Genomic DNA, 23,484 nt, shown 5'->3' with positions numbered 1-23,484 from the left:
TTGGGGGTCAGTGCGTAAGAGGCCTAGGCTAAAGTGACGCCCGAGCAGCCCAGCGGGAGCCTAGGGACAGGCCTGGGCTGCAGCCTCAAAATTAGGATGTCCCGACATGAAGGTGAGAGACCCAAGGCCGCGGGGGGGGGGGGGGGGGGGGGGGAAGGGGGGTGGGGAAGAGATGCCCTTGAGCCCTGTACGGCGTTAGGGCCTCGCATGCCGCTGTGTGAGGTGGGTCAACATGGCGGCGCCGTCGCCGAGAGCGGGGCCTGTGGAGTCTGTCGCGGAAAGTGGCCATGGTGGGAGGAGGAAGGCGGCGGCCAGGCCTCGCTTTGCAGCGTCGCGGGAGGGGAGGTGGCGGCCGTGTCTGTTACGGGTAGGCCCCGAGTCCCTTTTCTGTCGCCACTAAGCACGCACACCAGACCTGTGCTCGCTGAGGTTGAAGGGCCTCCTGCAGCTTGAGGTGGGTCTGGTCTCTGTCACTCCTCAATAGCCTGCGACTCACCTCGGACAAGGAGCGTGTCCGAGGCAGATAATAGAGGGGAGGAGACAGGAGAGCTGTTTATTTTCACTCCTCTTACTTCACTGTTTGAAGGGTGGGCCTGGAGGAGTCTGTTCTGGGGGAAAGGAAGAAGGTGTAAGGGGGGTGGGAGGTGTGTGTCAGGATGGTTTGCTGATGTGTCCTGGGAGTTGTGAATGGCATGATGTGAAGAGAGAAGGGGTGCAGGAGGGGAAGAGGAGGCAGGCTTGGCATGATATGCTCCCTGTGAGGGGAAGTACCCCCAGGTTTCTTAGGGTAGGGAGGAGGATAAGGGACTGTGAGGTATGGGGAGAGTAGTGCTTGAGGGGAGGCGATGCAAGGGGAAGTGGATTGGGGTGTGGTCTGCTTTGGTATAATGAAGGTGGTGGTGGGGGGTTGTGTGGCAGGTGTAGAAAGAACTCATGCATGTAATTGGCTGTGGCGTTGGGATTGGGAGAAAGAGTTTATGCAGTCTTCATGGCTTTGTTCAGGTGTAGTTTGTATTCTGGTAGCTTTGGCAGGTTGAGAATATATTCTTTTTTAGTTTTGTATTTTAAAAGAGGAAACATGCTGATGTAGTAGCAGCTTTTGTAGAGAGATCATCATACAATTATTTTGTGTGCTTGTTCTGGCTTTTGGGGGGTTTTTTTGGTTGTTTTGCTATGGGTAAGTGAAGTGGATAGTTAAGGATTAATAAAAAAGTGAGAAGAATAGAGAGAAAAATTAAAGAAGGGAATTTATGTAGAGAGAAGTTGTGTGTGATATTTGTTAAAGAAACTTGCTTGTTTTTCTACCTCTTCTTATCAGTAGTTGCACTAGTATAAAATATTCTCTAGAAGTTCTGCCTTGTATCTTGAAAGGATAATTTTTTGCTCTGTTAGGAACTAAATTTAGCACCTGTCTCCATACATAATTTGGATTCTCCTAGAGCTGTGAGAATAATCTTTTTAAAAGGAATGGGAATATCTTTATTTAATCTTAATGTTTTGAAAGCAACGTGCTAGAAGACTTAAATGTTTGGGAGTAATAATACTGACTTCTAGATGGAGGGTTGGTAGCTTGATGCTGAACTAGACTAAGTATGATGGCTGTTCAGTATATAGCTACAGCATTTTGTTAGTGTGTGTGCTTTCCTATCTAAGACCAGTCTTGCCTGAATCTACTAACACTTTTTTTTCTAGTAAAGGTACCAAATCCTCTTGGTTCTTTTCTGATTAAGATGTGGTTTTGTGTGTGTTTGTTTTTTGGTGGTGTGCGGTTTTTTGTTTGTTTGTTTTCTTTTGTTTTTCCAAAGAGGGTGGGTGGGGTTGTTGGATTATCTGCATCCTATGCAGCTAATGAGGCAAATTACAAATTGCAACAATAGTGAGTAAAATAAGGGTTAATAAAAAGTTTTTGTTTGTGGCTTTGTTGGAGAAAGTACTCTGTAAACTGCTACTGTGATAGATATCCATGGTATGCAAATTAAAGCATGGTAGTAGGATGTGGACTTGTTAGATTGCACTGGTTAAAGCTACAAAAGTGGTATGATGTGGTGTTCAGTGTTGCGATGTTTTAATAAAGGAGAAGAATTATCAAAACAGGGTTTCTTAAAATGTGTTTCTGATTAATAGAGATTAGGTTTTGAGGTTTTTCTAGTGGATGTTAGGTTTTGTCTGTAGCATGGGGAATAATGTTTTTCTCAGCTTTTCTATTCAACAGCAGAAATCAAAGTATGGAAATAAGGTGAAGCGTGGTTTTGCTAAAAATTGGAAACGGGTATATCGATGTTCTTTTGAAGTTGCATGTTTTTAAAAATGAAATCAGTTATCTTCTAATAAACTGTTGATGGTAATGTTACATTGTTGACATAAATATCATTTTATATAAAGAAGGAAAAACCCCATCAAAACTGAAAAGATATAAAGCTGCAGCAACAGTTGTACTTTGTGATAGATTTTTATACGAACCTGGTTTGTCTTGAGTTTTCTTAATGTTTTTCTTTTATTCCTCATTTAATGTGTTTTAAGTGTTAATCTTATACTAGTTATAAGGTTAGAATAAGTTGCCTTGATGTAGGGTCTGTAGTTGGCTGAGAGTTCTCGATCTGTAAGTTGATGGGTCAGCTATCCTGGCTGTGCCCCCTCCCAGCTTCTTGTGCACCTCCAGCCTCCTTGCTGTCAGGGCAGTATGAGAAGCTGAAAAGTCCTTGACTAGTGTAAGCACTGCTCAATAACAACTAAAACATTAGTGTATTATCAACATTATTCTCATCCTAAATCCAAAACACAGCATTATGCCAGGAAGAAAATTAACTCTGTCCCAGCTGAAACCAGGACAATATCCACCCCTTAGTCTGTACCATCTATGTCATAGCAAGGTCCTACTTTTCCAGTACATTCCAATTCATCACCACCACTTTCCCTGTCTCTTGATATATGCACACAGATATCATTGCCTTAGTCTATGGGCCGTCCCTCTAAAATGTCCATTGAGTTCATTCAGTCCATGATGTTGGGCTCCATCCCATAAAAGTGATGCCATACAGCATTATATAGCAATTAACATCACACCATTCAGTTCATTGGCTATTTTCACCCAAAATCAAATCCCCTTGAGGTACACATCGGACTTCCCCATCCTTTTGCATTACCCAGCAAGTGCACCCAGGTCCTTGAGCAAAAGCAATCCCACGAATAGGTTTGCCTTTGCCCGAGGCAGGAGTATCCCAGACTGTCTTCCCCACCATATTTTTTACATGCAATGCAGGGACTTTATCTCCTTCTGCAGTACGTAAAAGTTTTGATTGGGCAGGGCCAGCTCGATTGGCAGATCCCCTAGTGTTGACTAACCAGGTGGCTTTTGCTAAATATGTATCCCAATGTTTGAATGTCCCACCACCCATTGCTCTCGGGGTAGTCTTTAACAGTCCATTGTATCGTTTGATATTCCCGGAGGCTGGTGCATGATAAGGGATGTGATATACCCACTCAGTGCCATGCTCTTTGGCCCAGGTGTCTATGAGGTTGTTTCGGAAATGAGTCCCATTGTCCGAGTCGATTCTTTCTGGGGTGCCATGTCTCCATAAGACTTGTTTTTCAAGGCCCAGGATGGTGTTCTGGGCAGTGGCATAGGGCAAGGAATACGCTTCCAGTAATCTGGTGGTTGCTTCCACCATGGTGAGCACATAGCGCTTGCCTTGGCGGGTTTGGGGGAGTGTGATATAATCAACCTGCCAGGCCTCCCCATATTTATATTTCAGCCATCGTCCTCCATAGCACAGAGGCTTGAACCGCTTGGCTTGCTTGGTTGCAACGCACGTTTCACATTAATGAATAACCTGTGCAATACTGTCCATGGTCAAGTCCACCCCTTGATCACGAGCCCATCTATATGTTGCATCTCTTCCTTGATGGCCTGAGGTGTCATGGGCCCACTGAGCTATAAATAATTCACCCTTATGTTGCCAGTCCAGATCCACCTGAGCCACTTCAATCTTAGCAGCCTGATCCACCTGCTGGTTGTTTTGATGTTCTTCAGTGGCCCGACTCCTGGGTATGTGAGCATCTACGTGACGTACTTTTCCAACCAGGTTCTCTACCTGGGCAGCAATATCTTGCCACAATGCGGCAGCCCAGATGGGTTTGCCTCTGCGCTGCCAGTTGCTCTGCTTCCATTGCTGCAACCACCCTCACAGGGCATTTGCCACCATCCATGAGTCAGTATAGAGATAAAGGACCGGCCCCTTTTTTTCGTTCAGCAATATCTAAAGCCACCTGGATGGCTTTCACCTCTGCAAACTGACTCAACTCCCCTTCTCCTTCAGCAGTTTCTGCAACTTGTTGCGTAGCTCTCCATACAGTAGCCTTCTACCTTCGATGCTTTCCCACAAGGCGACAGGACGTATCAGTGAACAGGGCATATAAACTTCCAGAAAATGAGAAGCAATTATACAGTGGGGCCTCTTCAGCATGTGTTACCTCCTCTTCTGGCGATATTCTAAAGTTTTTGCCTTCTGGCCAGTCCATGATCACTTCCAAGATTCCTGGGTGACTGGGTGTCGTGGTTTAGCCCTAGCCAGCAACTAAGCACCACGCAGCCCCTCGCTCACTCCCCCTACCCCGATGGGATGGGGGAGAGAATTGGAGGAGTAAGAGTGAGAAACACTCCTGGGTTGAGATAAGAACAGTTTAATAATTGAAAGAAAGTAAAATAGTAATGATAATAACAACAACAATATAATAATAATATACAAAGCAAGTGATGCACAGTGCAATTGCTCACCACCCACCGACCGATACCCAGACGGTTCCTGAGCAGCAATTGCTGCTCCCTGGCCAACCCCCACAGTTTATATACTGAGCATGATGTCATATGGTATGGAATAACCCTTTGGTCAGTTTGGATCAACTATTCTGGCTGTGCCCCCTCTCAGTTTCTTGTGTACCTGGCAGAGCATGGGAAGCTGAAAAGTCCTTGACTAGCATAAGCAGTACTCAGCAACAACTAAAAACATCAGCATGTTATCAACATTCTTCTCCTACTAAATCCAAAACACAGCCCTATGCAAGCTACTAGGAAGAAAATTAACTCTATGCCAGCCGAAACCAGGACACTGGGGTTTCCTATTCAAGCCCGTTGTGTGCTCAGTGTGACCCACTTGCTCCATGTAGCATCAGTTGCATGATGTGTAGAGGGGACCCTCCCTTTGAGAGTCCCTTTTGCACCGGTGTACACTAGAGCCTTCTACTCCTGTGGGTCTGATGTGCCAGGCCATTGAATCCACACAGTCCAGGAAACCAGACTGTCCCTCCACCTGGCTGGAGGCAGGGCCCCTCTAGTCCTGGTCATAGTATATGTTGTTCACTTCTTGTAAATACGAATAAGAAGTCTCTTCATGAAGATCAGGGTAAGAGCAGCCCTTCTGCTCTGTCTGGGGAATTGCCAACTGGAAAGTGGAGCAGCAGTTTTCCTGGAGGAACCCCATTGTGTGGTGTGTGTGTGTTGTGGTTTTTTTTTTTTTTTTTTTTTTTTTTGTCCCTGCAACTCATGTACCTGTGCGTCTAGCGTCAAGGTAGATTTTCTATCCCACGTTTTCATAGAATCATAGAATGGTTTGGGTTGGAAATGACCTTAAAAATCATGTAGTGCCAACCTCCTTGTCATGGGCTGGGACACCTTCCACTAGACCATGTTGCTCAAAGCCCCATCGAACCTGTCCTTGAACACTTACAGGGATGGGGCATCCACAGCTTGTCTCGGCAACCTGTTCCAGTGTCTCAGCGTCCTCATAGTGAAGAATTTCTTCCTTGTATCTACCCTCTTTCAGTTTAAAGCCGTTGCCCCTTATCCTATCACTATATGTCCTTGTAAAAAGGTCCTGCTCCAGCTTTCTTGTAGGCCCCCTTTAGGTAGTGGAAGGCTGCTATATACCTGGACTTTAGCAAAGCCTTTGACACAGTCTCCCACAGCATTCTCCTTGGGAAGCTGGCAGCTCATGGCTTGGACGGGCGTACTCTTCTCTGGGTAAAAAACTGGTTGGGTGGCCGAGCCCAGAGAGTAGTGGTGAATGGAGTTAAGTCCAGTTGGCGGCTGGTCACAAGCGGTGTTCCCCAGGGCTCCGTTTTGGGGCCAGTCTTGTTTAACACCTTTATCAATGATCTAGATGAGGGGATTGAGTGCACCCTCAGTAAGTTTGCAGATGACACCAAACTGGGTGGGAGTGTCGATCTGCTGGAGGGTAGGATGGCCCTGTGGAGGGACCTGGACAGGCTGGACCGATGGGCTGAGGCCAACTGTATGAGGTTTAAAAAGGCCAAGTGCCAGGTCCTGCACTTGGGTCACAACAACCCATGCAACGCTACAGGCTTGGGGAAGAGTGGCTGGAAAGCTGCCTGGCCGAAAAGCACCTGGGGGTGTTGGTGGACAGCCGGCTGAACATGAGCCAGCAGTGTGCCCAGGTGGCCAAGAAGGCCAACAGCGTCCTGGCTTGTATCAGGACTAGTGTGGCCAGCAGGAGCAGGGAGGTGATTGTCCCCCCTGTACTCGGCGCTGGTGAGGCCGCACCTGGAATACTGTGTCCAGTTTTGGGCCCCTCAATACAAGAAAGACATTGAGGTGCTGGAGCGTGTCCAGAGAAGGGCAACAAAGCTGGTGAAGGGTCTAGAGAACAAGTCTTATGAGGAGCAGCTGAGGGAACTGGGGTTGTTTAGCCTGGAGAAGAGGAGGCTGAGGGGAGACCTTATCACTGTCTACAACTACCTGAAAGGAGGTTGTAGTGAGGTGGGTGTTGGTCTCTTCTCCCAAGTAGCTAGCGATAGGGCGAGAGGGAATGGGCTCAAGCTGCGCCAGGGGAGGTGTAGTTTGGATATTAGGAAGAATTTCTTCACGGAAAGGGTAGTCAAGCATTGGAACAGGCTGCCCAGAGAGGTGGTGGAGTCACCATCCCTGGAAGCGTTCAAGAAACGGGTAGACGTGGCACTTTGGGACATGGTTTAGTCTAGTCTACCCTTGATTGGTTTAGTGTGGACTTGGTAATGTTAGGTTAATGGATGGACTGGATGATCTTAAAGATCTTTTCCAACCTAAACGATTCTATGATTCTGTGGTCTCCCTGGAGCCTTTTCTTCTCCAGGCTGAATAACCCAGCTTTCTCAGCCTTTCTTCAGAGGAGAGGCGTTCCAGTCCTCTGACGGTTTTTGTGGCCCTCCTCTGGACCCGCTCTAGCAGGTCCATGTCCTTCTTTGTGCTGTGGGCCCCAGAGCTGGACGCAGTATTCCAGGTGGGGTCTCACGAGAGTGGAGGGGCAGAATCACCTTTCTTGACCTGCTGGCCACGCTTCTTTTGATGCAGCCCAGGGTATGATTGGTTTTCTGGACTGCAAGCACACATTGTCGGCTGTTGTCCGTTTTTTCATCCACCAGTATATCCCTGGATTGCTCTAACCCAGATGCAGGACCTTGCATTTGGCCTTGTTGAACCTCATGAGGTTCACATGGGCCCACTCCTCAAGCCTGCCAAGGTCCCTCTGGATGGCAACCCTTCCCTCCAGTGTGTTGACCATACTATACATTTTGGTATCATCTGCAAACTTGCTGAGGGTGCATGCAGTCCCACTGTCTGTGTCATTGATGAAGATATGAAACAGTACTGGTCCCAGTACAGACCCCTGAGGGGCACCACTCTTGTTACTGGTTTCCACTTGGATATTGAGCCATTGACATCTTATGTGCCTCTTATGTTTTTAAAGTTGCTAACTACTGGAGGTGCATTTCATGTGAGTGTGAGCATTTCCTCACAGGCATCTGACTATTTCGGATTGCTCATAAATGTACCGAGCAAAAATGACCCTTCTGAATGGCATTTGAGTGAAGCTCAATAGAAAACAAGATCACCCTTATTGACTAGTTTTTTTGAAATTTAAAGTTGGAGCTGTTTGCTCTTCAGTGTTTCAGCTGTCATATATCTCTTTCCCTGAGAGACTTCTATATTGTTACCTCATGGGGTTTTTTTCTGTATTTTCAGTGTGTCCCCTCCCTTTATTATCTAGGTTTTCTTCCTGGGCATCTGATTTCCTTTCTACTTCTAGTGGTCAATCCATGTAAAAACATACTATGATTGCAGCAAGAGAGCACTGGACCTTTCTTTTGAACAAACTTACAGCATTGTCTTTTCTCTTACCTTTTGTATGCAGATCAGTGGCTCATGCTTTTCCAGTTTCATGACATTAGCATAGTCCAGAGATCACAATATTTTCATATCCTAGCTTCTACAGGCAGTTTTTACCATACTGCTATTTATTGTTCAGTTGTGAGCCTCAATCAAATCTATAATCTCTCCTGTTATTTACCAGAACTACTGGGTCTTATTTTGCCACCTAGCAGACTTTTTAAGTCTGAAGTGCTGATTGTATCTCAGTTGTTATCCAATTCCTTTAGCTAAATATTAGATCAAAACACTTGTGTCTGAATAAGTAAACAAGACTGAAATATACTGACTTAAAGGTCAAGGGGAATCTTAGATAATCAATTGTGATTTTTCTGAATGTGACTGCATCATATAAAATGTATAATCGACAGAGTAGCTGTTTCTAGATTTCTAGCTTTATTTAAAATCTCCTAATTCTCAAGCATTTTGTAAGCTTTTCTAATAGGTCACTGAAATCATAATTGTCCTGGTGAAGATCTGTCAAACTTGTGTTAATATAGTTGACCCCCCCCAGCCTGTTAAAATACTATTAAATAATATTTTACTGGTTTGTGCCTTTTCCTTTTTGTAGCTGCACCTTGGGGTCTGAGTATATAATTAGGAATCATGAGACCTGGATTTTGATGCTCTCTTTGCTTGTGTCTCAATCTATGGAGTGGGATACATGTGTGTTGATGCAGTGATTTATTAAATACAATTTTGCATCATATTTCAACATAATAGTATAATAAAGTTTGTATTTTCATAAAGCTAGTTCAGCAAATAAAGGAAAACATCTCTGTAGCATAGAATCACTTAAATTTAGGAAAAAACTTTTTGGCTTCAAGTTTAATGTTCTAATTTTTAGAACTTGATGTGTATGTGTCTTGTTCAGTAAGTCAATTACTAAATTTGGGATTCTGTACTAAGCCTTTTGAAAGGGGGTTATGTTGAGCATAAAACCACAGTGACTATTTTAAGGGAACTACTTTGGAGTCATTGTCCCCAAATAAAAATAAATGCTCTAAGTAATGGTCTTAATGTGTTTTCAGTTTCTAGACATGCAGAAATAGATGTGGTTTTTGTTTGTTTGGTTTTTTTTTTAAATTGCATGCGATTCTTTTGTTTTATAGAAACAAAAGTGAATTCTCTCTTCTTGTCATAAAATTTCCTAATATGATTTGGACTGTATGGCACTGTAATAGTGAGGCTGATAAACTTGTATTTCTTATTTGTTCTTTACAGTATGTTGATCCGTTGCTATCTGGTGTTGACAGAATTATGAATTTGCTTTTTCCCAGCTGTAGTCAGTGATGTCTCTTCTTCTAGCTGCATTAGACTAAAAATGAAGCTGCATAATGTTTTTGTTGTGGATCAGATTTTTATTTTCAGAGGATGGATTTTCACACATACTCTAATTAAAAAAGCATAGCAGTTTCAGTTAAGTGATAATTTATAGTGAAAAACTGAATTATGAAAGATTCCTCACCAAGAGGAAGTGGTGGGTGATGGTAGTGAGGCCTCCTGTGGGGGATTGAGGTACCCATCTGCCAGCCTGACTTGCAGTCTTGGGAGGCTTGTTGCTTATCAGGGGCTTGGATTTGGGCAGTTGCAGAAAGAGCAAAGACTCATCTGGCCCTTGGAATATTACCTCTTTTTGCTCATGCATGTGGGCACCAATGATAATGCTAGGGTGATCTTGAGTGTATCAAGAGTTTTTATAGAGCTATGGGGAGCCCAGGACGTTGTCTGAGCATGCAGGGATGGAGTTAGGAAAGCCTGAGATCATCTGGAGTCACAACTAGAGGGGGATGTGGAGGACAGCAGGAAGGGTTACATTGGCAGCAAAAGGCCCACTTTTCTCCTCAATGAACATGGAAAAGGCTGAGGTACTTGGGTACTAAATGACCCTTTGCCTTGGTTTTCACTGGTAAGGTCTGCCCTCTGGCCTCTCAGGTCCCAGAGCCTAGTGACAGTTTGTGGGAGTGAAGTATTGCCCACAGTAGACAGAGATTCAGTTGGGGACTACTTAAGCCAATTGCAGATTCACAAGTCCATGGGACCAGATGGGATGCATCTGAGGGTGCTGAGGGAACTGACTCATGTTATTGTGAGCCCACTCTGTCATCTTTGAAAGACCATGGCGATTGGGAGAGGCTCCTGATGACTTGGGGGGGATATGACCAAACATTACTCCCATTTTCAAGAAGGAGGATCTGGGAAACTACAGGCCGGTTAGCCTTGCCTCAGTCCTTGGAAAAGTTAAGGAACAAATCCTCCTGGAAGTCACGTCTGAGAACATGAAGTGCAAGAAGGTGATTGTGACCAGCCAGCATGGGTTTACCAAGGGTAAATTGTGCCCGACTGCCCTCTCTGCGATAACTGGCTGTGTGGACAAGGGGAGAACGGTGGATGTTGACTTTAGAAAGGCTTTTGATGTGGTCTCCATACCTCACAAATTTGGTGAAGTGGATGATAAGGTGGGTGGAAAATTAGCTGGACTGCTGGACTTGGAGGGTTGTGATCAGCGGTGCAAAGTCCAACTGGTGGCCAATTACTAGTGGTATCTCTTAGAGATGGATATTGGGGCCAATACTGTTTAATGTCTATTAACAACTGGATAATGCAACTTTGTCCTCTCTCTGCAAGTTTGCAGATAAGACCAAATTGTGGGGAGCAGTCAATATGTTATAAGGCTGGGCTGTTATTCAGAGGGACCTCAGCAGGCTAGAGAAATGGGCTGGCAGGCACCTCATGTAGTTCAACAAGGACAAATGCTAAATCCTGCACCTGGGGAGGTATAACACCCCACACCAGTTCAGGCTGAGCACCAACTGGCTAGAAAGTAGCTTTGCAGAAAAGGACATGAGACACCTGGTGGACAAGTTGAATAAAAGACAGCAGTATGCCCTTGTAGTGAAGGCCAACCAAATATGGGTCTGTGTTAGCAAGAGTGTAATAGCAGGTTGAGGGAAGAGAGTCTTTCCTTCTATTAGGCACTTGGGACTCCAGGTGTGATCTCATGTGTCCAGTTCTGGGCTCCCTAGTACAAGACTGACATGGACATGTGGTGCAGTTGACTTGCCTGAGGGACAGGATGCCATCCAGAGGGACCTTGGCAGGCTTGAGGAGCGGGCCTATGCGAACCTCATGAGGTTCAACAAAGCCAAGTGCAAGGTCTTGCACCTGGGTCGAGGCAACCCTCGGCATCAATACAGACTGGGGTATGAATGGATTGAGAGCAGCCCTGCGGAGGAGGACTTGGGGGTACTGGTGGATGAAAAATTGGACAAGAGCCGGCAATGTGTGCTCGCAGCCCAGAAAGCCAACCATGTCCTGGGCCGCATCAAAAGAAGCATGGCCAGCAGGTTGAGGGAGGTGATTTTTCCCCTCTACTCTGCTCTTGAGACCCCACCTGGAGTACTGCGTCCAGCTCTGGAGCCCTCGGCGCAGGAAATACATGGACCTGTTGGAGTGGGAACATGGGAAATCCTGATTAGATATTAGGAAAAAACTTTTTTCCCCCATGAGTGTGGTTAAATGCTGGAATAGGGTCCCAGAGAGGTTGTGATATCTTCATCCTTGGAGGTATTCAAACCTCAACTGGGACAAGGCCCTACACAATCTGCTTTCATTGGCCCTACTTCAAGTAGGGGGTTAGACCAGAAACCTTCAGAAGTCCCTTCCCACATAAGTTGAGAAATAGGTCTGAGGCATGTAAAAATGATGCAAGACTGTAAGGGGATCATATTTTGGATACTTCCTGTGTATGCCAACAAGAAAGAAATTAGAAACTTTGAATCATGAAGCCAACGGGGTGAATCTTGCTTATGAGATCAAGAGAAAGCAAGATGGATGTGTGGTATAGCAGGCAGATATTTGGGTTGTGTATTTGGGGAAAGTACAAGCTAATAGCTAAGAAGCATGTGCAGTGGTGAGTGAAAGAAGGGGGGGGGTGAGGAACAGAACAAGTTTAAAGCTTGACTGAAGTAGGTATGAAAGTTCTTGAGGCTTTTTATTATAAAGACTGTACAATTCCCATATTGAAGACAGTACTTTCCTAGTATTGCTTTTCCTTGTAAGCAATTGTAGTTTCTGTGGGTGTGTTGTCTGAGTGGAGAGAGATTTTCTGTGATGGTGAGTGGGAGTGGTTGTGAAGCCATTCTCTTTGTTATGTTTCCATTGTAAGAAAATGTTTGAGAATTCCTCAAGGTAGAACATGGGTGATATTTAAATGATCCAGTGTAGGGGTTTTTTTATGTTCTACTATAATTTTTTTCAGTACACTTGTATTATTTTTGGGTTCAAAGAAACCCTTATTTTTGCAAGTCAGCCCATTGTCTGGGAGTGAGACCTGCTGAGAGGAGTCAACAAGAGAGGCTCTCCTTATATTACTGTGCAGACTCTGGGGGATGGGGGGGGGGGGTGTTCTGCCTTCAGGGATATAGGACTCATAGGATGCAGGGGAAGAGTATTTTGGGATTGTGCAAAACTTAGTATTGGGGTATTTAGGGGAAGGCCGAAAGGCAAGGGAAGAGAGGTATCAAGGTGGATTGGAGAGGAGTAAGCATAGGAAAATAGAGGGATAAGGGGATAAAAGGCCCAGTCACATGTAAACAAGTTGCTGATCAGTATGCTTGTCTGGCAGTGCCCTGTGCCTGATCAACACAGTCTGTCCTGTCTTATTAAACTCGCTATTTTTCCTAGGTGAGGAGGTTTTCTGTTTTGCATGCATGTGTGTGTATGGAGGTCTAGATGCCAGCAACTGGAGAAGAGGCCATGGAATTATAGGGGCTCATGAACCTGAGGTCCCAGCAACTGGAGTGCCTTCCAGTTGTGTGGGTGCATGTAATAGCTAGTAAACTTCAAGCCGGACTAGCTGGAAAGTAGGATGAGAGGCTTGGGAGCCAGATATCAGAGAGGTTGTAAGTCTGGGTCAGTTACTGGAGAGACCAGAGGGTCTGAGAGACAGCTACTGGAAAGGCCATAAGTCCAGATGAGCTGCCGGAGAGACCTGTCTGTGTGTGTCTTTGTGTGAGGCAACTGGAAGACCAGGGGATCCAGGGGGCAGCTACTAGATAGACTTGTTGTCTCACAAAGGGAGTTCGTTACCCGGTGTGCAACAATCCAATCCACACACTGAGTCGAGATATCAATTTTATTTCATTTCTGCACAGAGATGGGTGCTAGGTGATAATTCCACAAAGCTAGCACACCAAAGGAGACTTTCTGTGCCTTATTTATATACAAAACTTACAGAGTTAGTCATTATCCTTTTAACGATGATTCATTAGTAATTACCATCCTATCTGCTATTGGTCAACTATATTCTAATTAGCCTCACTTGCTATGTAAATTAGCATGCATGCTCCTTAATGGGTGTGGGGGGGCGAATCCTTTTGGTCCTAAATTGAGTCGGTGGTTGCGATCTCCCCCTGCTGGAATTACCTTTCCCCCAGTTACTGTTTTTCGGCAATCGTCCGGTTTTTCTGGCACCTGCTGGGGTAGGATCTTCCCTTTTATCAGTTTCTCAGTACTTCTTCAAGGTCTAGTTGCTCCGGGATGCCTTTGGTTAAAGGATACTGAATGTTTGTTCTTCTGATTAGGGATGATTAAGTGTCCTTTACTTGCCAGCTTACAAAAACATCTTGGCCTGATACGATGTTAGCTAAGTTTCAGAGTTAGCCTTCAACCGACTGAGTGTCTAAGGCCAGTTACTGGAGGAATCCACAGTATGTGTGTGTTTATGCACACATGCATGAGGTCTGAGTACCAGCAGCTGGAGTGGGGCTGCAGGCCTTGGGAGTTCACATGCCCAGTTGCTAGGAATAGGGGAGACTAGGGATCTAGGGGCCAGCTACTGGAGGGATTTCTATTCTACATATGTATGTATTTTCCATTGTCTTGGTTTCGGCTGGGCTAGAGTTAATTTTCTTCCTAGTAGCTGGCATAGGGCTGTGTTTTGGATTTAGGATGAGAAGAATGTTGATAACACACTGATGTTTTAGTTGTTGCTAAGTACTGCTTATGCTAGTCAAGGACTTTTCAGCTTCCCATGCTCGGCCAGGTACACAAGAAACTGTGAGGGGGCACAGCCAAGATAGTTGATCCAAACTGGCCAAAGGGACATTCCATACCATATGATGTCGTGCTCAGTATATAAGCTGCAGGTAGTTGGCCGGGGGGCAGCAATCACTGCTTGGGGACTGGCTGGGTATTGGTCAGCGGGTGGCGAGTGGTTGCATCACTTTTTTTTTTTTTTTTTTTTTTTCCCTCCCCTCTCTCCCCCCTGGGTTTTTTCTATCTCTCTCGTTCTCCTTTTCATTACAATTTTATTACTATTATTATTTTATTTCAGTTATTAAACTGTTCTTATCTCAACCCACAAGTTTTCTTACTTTTGCCCTTCAAATTCTCTCCCCCATCTCACTGGGGGGGTGAGGGTGGGCGAGCGGCTGTGTGGTGCTTGGTTGCAGTCGGGGGCTAAAACACAATGTCCATTAACAGGCTTTCCTCCTTATCAGCCAGAGAGAGGAACAGGCCATTGGTGCTGTTTGAGAGTGTTGCTGTATTTTTCTCAGTGCTGATTTGTGTGTATGTGTTGTGTGCATGCATGCCTATTGGAAATACGTGCTCACTCAGTCTTCTACTCTTTGGACGTGGGGGTATGGCACTGTAGTAGCCTTGCCTTATTGAGCTACCAGCTTCAGCACCTCCTAACAGTGTACCTTTTAAATAGAATAGCCAGTTTCCACATAGCCTTGTGTAAAGGTAAGAGTTTACAAGGAAAACTGAGTTGTACTATTGTCAGATGTGTTAAGTAATCAGTGACTGAAAGAAAAAGCTTGGTTAAGTCTATAATATTATGAGTTAAGGTGAAGGCAGTTTGTCTGCTCAACTGAGCTATACTACTTAGTTCTCTGAAACTTAATCAGGTATATCACTTGTTCCCACTGTTTGTTTTCTCCTTTTTTTGTCACTTTTCTGTGTGTGTTTTGTTGTGTGTTAAGGCAAGTTCTTAAAAACTTTTGAAGCTTTTCTTCAAGAAGACAACCCCTAAACCTTGCAGGACTCAACAGAGAAATGTCAGTTCTTAATTTTTGTTTTGTATACCCTTAGGATTTTCTGTGTTCCTTCTCTTCACACTTATTCTAACTATAAAATTAATTTTCAGGTGGTTCGTCCCTGTCCCCCCACTTCAGCCTGTGTTCTCCCAAGCTTGAATCTTTATTGTCCTTTCCACAACTACAAAAACCTCAGGACCTTGATCCCATGCTATTAAATGAGAAACTTCGCCATTGATTTTAATGAGTGCAGGGTTAGGGTGCTGCTGTTAATATTTTCTTGCACTTGTTACTGTGTAGAGCTCTCCTCAGTTCAAATATTCTCTGTTCATAGAATTCGTGTGCTGTTTACCAATTTCCAAACTAACAGAAATGTGAAGTAAGGCCATGCACAGTGCCAGTTCCTATGCTGCCACATAAGTCTTTCTGTGCTGATACAATGCATTGCTGTTTACTTAAATTACTGTATTTATAGTAGTTAAGCAAGTTTTCATGTTGTGATGGTGTTTGAAAACTAAATTATCTTAATTGAAAGATAAGGCTACTGAGAGACAACATCAAATATTTAATTAAAACAAAATCTGCTTGATTACAAGTCCTTGCATTGTACGCTGTTTGTAATTCTATTTTATAAATTTATTAGGTATGAAAAAACTTTTATTGCAAATAAGTTTTGCTTACAGCTTATGACTTCTGTTATCTTCTAAATGTTTAGATATGTTAAATGTAATATTTTAAGAAGATACCTAACTTTTTTTCTTAAATGCAAAGGTCCATAGTAGTCTGAATACAGGAATATCTGTGTGCTGTAGGAGGAAGTGTTTTATTAATAGTTCTTTAAACTAACTCAGAGAAAAGTAGACTATAATCATAAAGAGACTGATTAGGGCATCAGGTATAAAGAATAAATTTTGGATGGTCAGTATTACCAATGTGAAATTCTTTGCTTATTTAACTGTGAAAAACATGGCTTGTCTCTTGCAGTGTTTTCTGGAAGTTGTAAAGCTAGCAAAACTGTATAGAAGGCAGCAAATAGAAGTGTTATTCTTGGAGACTTCAGCATTAGCAGCTCTTCTCCAATAATGTGTTTATACTTGGGTCGCAAGATTATTCTTAGGCCTGTATCATTGGTGTTAGTTGTGGTATGCCCTCTCCTGGTATGATAGATGTACTCAAGAGGTACTCAACAATTTCTTTTTTTTTTTTGCCTCAGTTTTCACTGGCAATCTCTCTTCCCACATCCCTCAAGTCCCTGAACCTCAAAGCAGGGACAGGGAACGAAGTCCCTCCCATCGCAAGAAAAGATCAAGTTTGAGACCACCTGAGGAACCTGAACATATACAAGTCCATGGGACCTGATGAGATGTATCCCAGGGTCATGAGCGAATTGGCTGATGTAGTTGCCAAGCCACTCCATCATATTTGAAAAGTCATGGCAGTAAAGTGAAGTCCCCAGTGACTGGAGAAAAAGGAAACATCATGCCCCTTTTTAAAAAAGGGTAAAAAGGAGGACCCTGGGAACTACCGACCTGTCAGCCTCACCTCTGTGCCTGGTAAGATCATGGAACAGATCCTCCTGGAAGACGTGTCAAGGCATATGGAAGGCAGGGAGGTGATCAGAGATGGCCAACGTGGCTTCACCAAGGGCAGATCATGCCTGACTAATCTAGTGGTGTTCTATGATGGAGGGACTGCATCAGTGGACAAGGGAAGAGCTACGGACATCATCTACCTAGATTTCTGTAAGGCCTTTGATATGGTCCCCCACAGTATTCTTGCTTCTGAACTGGAGTGATATGGGTTTGATGGATGGACTATTAGATGGATAAGGAATTGGCTGGAAGGCTGTGTCCAAAGAGTTCTAAGTCAATGGCTCAATGTCCAAATGGAAACCAGTAATGAGTGGTGTCCCTCAAGGGTCCGTACTGGGACCGATACTGTTTAATATCTTAATCCTATTGTTTACATCATTTCTGGAGTGTACCCTCAGCAAGTCTGCAGATGACACCAAGCTGAGTGGTGCAGTTGATTCACTAGAGGGAAGGGATGCCATCCAGAGAGACCTTGGCAGGCTTGAGGAGTAGGCCCGTGCAAACCTCATGATCTTCAACAAGGCCAAGTGTAGGGTCCCACACCTAGGTTGGGCCAATCCCCAGTATCAGTACAGACTGGGGGATGAATGGATTGAGAGCAGCCCTGCGGAGAAGGACTTGGGGATACTGGGGCATGCGCTGGCATTGTGCTCTTGCAGCCCTGGGCTGCATCAAAAGAAGTGTGGCCAACAGATTGAAGGAGGTGATTCTTCCCCCCCCAAAATAAATGATTGCTGCTTTTCTTGCAAGAGCAAATATGTGTGTTGGGAAGTTCAGGAAGGAAAACAGTAGATATATTTTTAAGATACTGCTGTGGAGAACTGACTGTACCTCTGCCACATGTCTATTGTAGAGTGTCAGGCAAGTCAAACTTTATTGGGTGCTTATTAAGCACTTGTTACTTGCTTTCTAGATGACTTGCACTTTTTATGTGTAAGTTCTGGAATCTGGGGTGCGAAAGTGAAGTGAAACAACTCTCTAACATTGTGTTTACACCCATATGTGTTATGAGCAGAGCTGAAACTCACTGTCTCAGCAGTACTGGATGGTGCTCGTATCTTTAGAATAGGTTCAGACAAGTATCACATGCTGTAGCAGTGGACTCCACAAGTTTGTTGATAACAGAGAGAGAACAAGATCTGGGGATCTGCTTCTACTCCAGGTTGGGGGAGAGAGGATGAGTCTCATTTGGAGAACAATAACTCTTCTGCCATTGTGGCCTAGTATAGGCCTGGTTTTCTTCCTCTTTTCTATTCAGCTACAAATCTACCTTGCCTTTGGCTGCAGCCTCAATCCTACCAATTAATTTTGGAAAGACTGTAGTCTGGTTGCTTCCTTTTCCATGCTGCTGTAGGATGATGTTGCGTGTTGAAATTCAGTGGTATTCTTGCATGTAATTCCGTTAGTCTTTGAGAAGGATTAACCTACTTAGGACTCTGTATAAGTTAGGAAGAAAAGTTTAGAAAACTGGCACTTTTCTTCTGGAGGAGAGATAATTGTTAGGCTAGTTTTGTATGTACATAGGATACCAGAAGGATTTGGTAATCCTTACTTAGTGTATTAATGAAGGAAGGACTGTAATCAAGTTATAGGCCAGAAGGCTAGTTCATGAACACTTAACTGGAATGTTACATTAGTGGATCTACCCATAGACATCACATTGCTTCAGTGTCCTGCTAAAACTAAAGGGTTTTAGTCTAAATTGATTTTCTAACCTTGAGATACTGTTCTGTATCCACAGCTAAACCTTGCTGTCCTCATTGAGCTTTCTTAGCCAGGAATATTTTCTACTTGAATATCTCAGATGCAGGTTTCATGTACATTTTAAGTAGGTTTTATAGTGATTAGGGGATAATATTTTCTCCCTTTGGTATTCCTAAAAGTTAAATATGCATCCCAAAATATTGCTAAATGTGCAGTGCTTCATAATGTTTGAGGCAGAGAGCAAGAAACAGCTGAATATTTTAGCTTCACTGTATGATTCCCCTTGACCATGCATTCTTTATAAGAAAGCTAGCTACTGAGTTCTAGTCCTGACTTAGTGTATTGATGAGTGAAGTTTGCACTGCTTTATAGTTTTGGCAGCTTAGATATTGAGCTTTTTCACTTCAGGTGACAAGTCATCTTGGAGACATCTTTCATGTGGTTTGAAAATATCGTTCACATGGCTGCTTTAAGTCATGCCAATTGAAGTAGAATCATAGAATCATTTAGGTTGGAAAAGACCCTTAAGATCATCGAGTCCAACCGTGAACCTAACACTACCAAGTCTACCACTAAACCATTTCCCTAAGCGCCACGTCTACACGTCTTTTAAATACCTCCAGGGATGGGGACTCAACCACTTCCCTGGGCAGCCTGTTCCAGTGCTTGACTACCCTTTCTGTGAAGAAATATTTCCTAATATCCAATCTAAACCTCCCCTGGCACAACTTGAGGCCATTTCCTCTTGTCCTATTGCTAGTTACTTGGGAGAAGAGACCAACACCCACCTCGCTACAACCTCCTTTCAGGTAGTTGTAGAGAGTGATAAGGTCTCCCCTCAGCCTCCTCTTCTCCAGGCTAAACAACCCCAGTTCCCTCAGCTGCTCCTCATAAGACTTGTTCTCTAGACCCTTCACCAGCTTTGTTGCCCTTCTCTGGACATGCTCCAGCACCTCAATGTCCTTCTTGTACTGAGGGGCCCAAAACTGGACACAGTATTCCAGGTGCGGCCTCACCAGTGCTGAGTACAGGGAGACAATCACTTCCCTGCTCCTGCTGGCCACACTATTCCTGATACAAGCCAGGATGCTGTTGGCCTTCTTGGCCACCTGGGCACACTGCTGGCTCATGTTCAGCTGGCTGTCCACCAACACCCCCAGGTGCTTTTTGGCCAGGCAGCTTTCCAGCCACTCTTCCCCAAGCCCATATTGTTGCATGGGGTAGTTATGACCCAAGTGCAGGACCCGGCATTTGGCCTTGTTAAACCTCATACAGTTGGCCTCAGCCCATCAATCCAGCCTGTCCAGATCCCTCTGCAGGGCCTTCCTACCCTCGAGCAGATTGACACTCCCACCCAGCTTGGTGTCGTCTGCAAACTTACTGAGGGTGCACTCGATCCCCTCGTCCAGATCATTGATAAAGATATTAAACAGAACTGGCCCCGATACTGAGCCCTGGGGAACACCGCTTGTGACTGGCTGCCGACTGGACTTAATTCTGTTCGCCACAACTCTTTGGGCCCAGCCATCCAGCCAGTTTTTTACCCAGCGAAGAGTACACCCATCCAAGCCATGAGCTGCCAGTTTCTCCAGGAGAATGCTGTGGGAGATGGTGTCAAAGGCTTTACTAAAGTCCAGGTAAACAACATCCACAGCCTTTCCCTCATCCACTCAGCGGGTCACCAGGTCACAGAAGGAGATCAGGTTGGTCAGGCAGGACCTGCCTTTCATGAACCCATGCTGACTGGGCCTGATTGCCTGGTTGTCCTGTACATGTCGTGTGATGGCACTCAATATGAACTGCTCCATAATCTTCCCCGGCACTGAGGTTAGACTGACAGGCCTGTAGTTCCCCAGATCCTCCTTCTGTCCCGTCTTGTAGATGGGCATCACATTGGCAAGCCTCCAGTCAACTGGGACCTCCCCTGTTAGCCCAGACTGTTGATAAATGATGGAAAGCGTGGCTTGGTGAGCACTTCCACCAGCTTCCTCAGTACCCTTGGGTGGGTCCCATCCAGCCCCATAGACTTGTGTATGTTTAAGAGGTGTAGCAGGTCACTAACCATTTCCCCTCGGATTATGGTGGCTTTGTTCTGCTCCCCGTCCCTGTCCTCCAGCTCAGTGGGCTGGGTACCCCGAGAAGAATTGGTCTTACTGGGGCAAAGAAGGCATTAAGTACCTCAGTCTTTTCCTCATCCTTTGTCACTATGTTTCCCCGCGCATCCAATAAAGGATGGAGATTCTCCTTAGCCCTCCTTTTGTTGCTAATGTATTTATAGAAACATTTTTTATTGTCTTTTACCACAGTAGCCAGATTAAGTTCTAGTTGGGCTTTGGCCCTTTAATTTTCTCCCTGCATAACATCACAATATCCTTGTAGTCCTCCTGAGTTGCCTGCCCCTTCTTCCAAAGCTCATAAACTCTTCTCTTTTACTCTTTATAAACTGAGTTCCAGCCAAAGCTCTCTGTTCAGCCAGGACAGCTGCCTTCCCTGCCAGCTTGTCTTTCAGGGACAGCCTGCTCTTGTGCCTTTAAGATGTCCATCTTGAAGAATGTCCACCCTTCCTGGACTCCTTTGCCCTTCAGGACTGCCTACCAAGGGACTCTGTCAACCAGGCTCTTGAATACACCAAAGTCTGCCCTCCGGAAGTCCAAGGTTAGCAGTTCTGCTAAACACATTCCTTACTTCTCCAAGAATCAAAAACTCTATCACTTCATGATTACTGTGCCCAAGACAGGCTCCAACCATCACATCACCCACAAGTCCTTCTCTGTTCGCAAACAACAGGCCCAGAGGGGTGCCTTCCCTAGTTGGCTCACTCACTCGGCCTTGTTGAACCTCGTACAGTTGGCCTCGGCCCATCGATCCAGCCTGTCCAGGTCCCTCTGCAGGGCCATCCTACCCTCGAGCAGATCGACACTCCCACCCAGTTTGGTGTCATCTGCAAACTTACTGAGGGTGCACTTAATCCCCTCATCCAGATCATTGATAAAGATATTAAACAAGGCTGGCCCCAAAACTGAGCCCTGGGGAACACCGCTCGTGACTGGCCGCCAACTGGACTTAACTCCATTCACCACTACTCTCTGGGCTCGGCCACCCAGCCAGTTTTTTACCCAGTGAAGAGTCCATCTGTCCAAGCCATGAGCTGCCAGTTTCTCCAGGAGAATGCTATGGGAGATGGTGTCAAAGGCTTTACTGAAGTCCAGGTAGATGACATCCACAGCCTTTCCATCATCTACCAGGCGGGTCACCAGGTCATAAAAGGAGATCAGGTTGGTCAAGCAGGACCTGCCTTTCATGAACCCATGCTGGCTGGGGCCGATCCCCTGGCTGACCTGCACATGCCTGTTGAGCGCACTCAATATGAACTGCTCCATTATCTTTCCCAGCAGCGAGGTCAGGCTGACAGGCCTGTAGTTCCCCAGATCCTCCTTCCAGCCTTTCTTGTAGATGGGTGTCACATTGGCAAGCCTCCAGTCATCAGGGACCTCCCCTGTTAACCAGGACTGCTGATAGATGATGGAAAGTGGCTTAGAAAGCTCCTCTGCCAGCTCCTTCAGCACTCTCAGGTGGATCCCATCAGGCCCCATAGACTTGTGAGTATCCATGTGGTGTAGCAGGTCATTAACTGCTTCCTCCTGGACTATGGGGGCTCCATTCTGCTCCCTGTCCCTGTCTTCCAGCTCAGGGGGCTGAGTACCCTGAGGATAACTGGTCTGGCTATTAAAGGCTGAGGCAAAGAAGGAATTAAGTACCTCAGCCTTTTCCTCATCCTTGGTGGCAATGTTCCCCCCTGCATCCAATAAAGGATGGAGATTCTCCTTGGCTCTCTTTTTGTTGATAATGTATTTGTAAAAACATTTCTTATTATCTATTACAATAGTGGTTGGACTGAGTTCTAGCTGGGCTTTTGCCTTTCTAATTTCCTCTCTGCATGACCTAACGAGATCCCTGTACTCTTCTTGAGTTGCCTGCCCCTTCTTCCAAAGGTGGTAGACTCTCCTTTTTTCCCTGAGTCCCAGCAGAAGCTCCCTGTTTAGCCAGTCTGGTCGTCTTCTCCGCTGGTTCATCTTATGGCACATGGGGATAGCCTGCTCCTGCGCCCTTAAGATTTCCTTCTTGAAGAACACCCAGCCTTCCTGGTCCCCTTTGCCCTTCAGGACTGTCTCCCATCAGACTTTCCAAACCAGCGTCCTGAACAGGCCAAAGTCTGCCCTCCGGAAGCCCATGGTAACAGTTTTGCTGCCCCTCCTCCTTATGTTACCAAGAATCAAAAACTCTATTATGGTCGCTAAACCCAAGATGGCCTCTGACCATGACACCTCCCACGAGTCCTTCTCTGTTTGTAAACAGCAGGTCAAGTGAGGCACCTCCCTGGTAGGCTCACTTACCAGCTGTGTCAGGAAGTTATCTTCCACACACTCTAGGAACCTCTGAGACTGTTTCCTCTGCTGTGTTGTATTTCCAGCAGATGTCTGGCAAGTTGAAGTCCCCCACGAGAACAAGGGCTGGCGATTGCGAGACTGCTGCCAGCCGCTTATAGAATGCTTCATCTATCTCTACATCCTGGTTGGGTGGTCTATAGCAGACTCCCAACAGGACGTCTGCCTTGTTGGCCTTCCCCCTCATCCTTACTGTCATCGCCACTGTCGAGCTCTATACAGTCAAAACACTCCCTAACATACAGAGCCACTCCACCGCCTCTCCTTCCCTGCCTATCCCTTCTGAAGAGCTTATAGCCATCCAGTGCAGCACTCCAGTCATGAGAGTCATCCCACCATGTTTCTGTGATGGCGACTATGTCACAGCTATCCTGCTGCACAAGGGCTTCCAGCTCCTCCTGTTTGTTGCCTATGCTATGTGCATTGGTGTAGATGGGCTATTGATTTCACCCCCAACATTGCCATGCCACCCCTGGGCTCCTTTCTAGTGAGCATGGTTATAT

The 23,484-nt window shown here is 45.4% G+C and overlaps 1 protein-coding gene across 1 annotated transcript in view; it reads left to right on the top strand.

Moving 5' to 3' along the window:
- The first annotated feature begins 207 nt into the window (after positions 1 to 207).
- The window catches only part of LOC142596514 (E3 ubiquitin-protein ligase KCMF1-like), a 57,246-nt gene continuing 33,969 nt past the window's right edge, over positions 208 to 23,484 (top strand). The window contains exon 1 of the mRNA XM_075725657.1: positions 208 to 310. Within this exon, the coding sequence (XP_075581772.1) occupies positions 208 to 310 (103 nt within the window). The remainder of the gene's footprint in view (positions 311 to 23,484) is intronic.

Source organism: Pelecanus crispus, chromosome W (genome assembly GCF_030463565.1).
Source record: "Pelecanus crispus isolate bPelCri1 chromosome W, bPelCri1.pri, whole genome shotgun sequence".
Taxonomy (NCBI): domain Eukaryota; kingdom Metazoa; phylum Chordata; class Aves; order Pelecaniformes; family Pelecanidae; genus Pelecanus; species Pelecanus crispus.
This window is presented reverse-complemented; position numbering and strand designations above follow the sequence as displayed.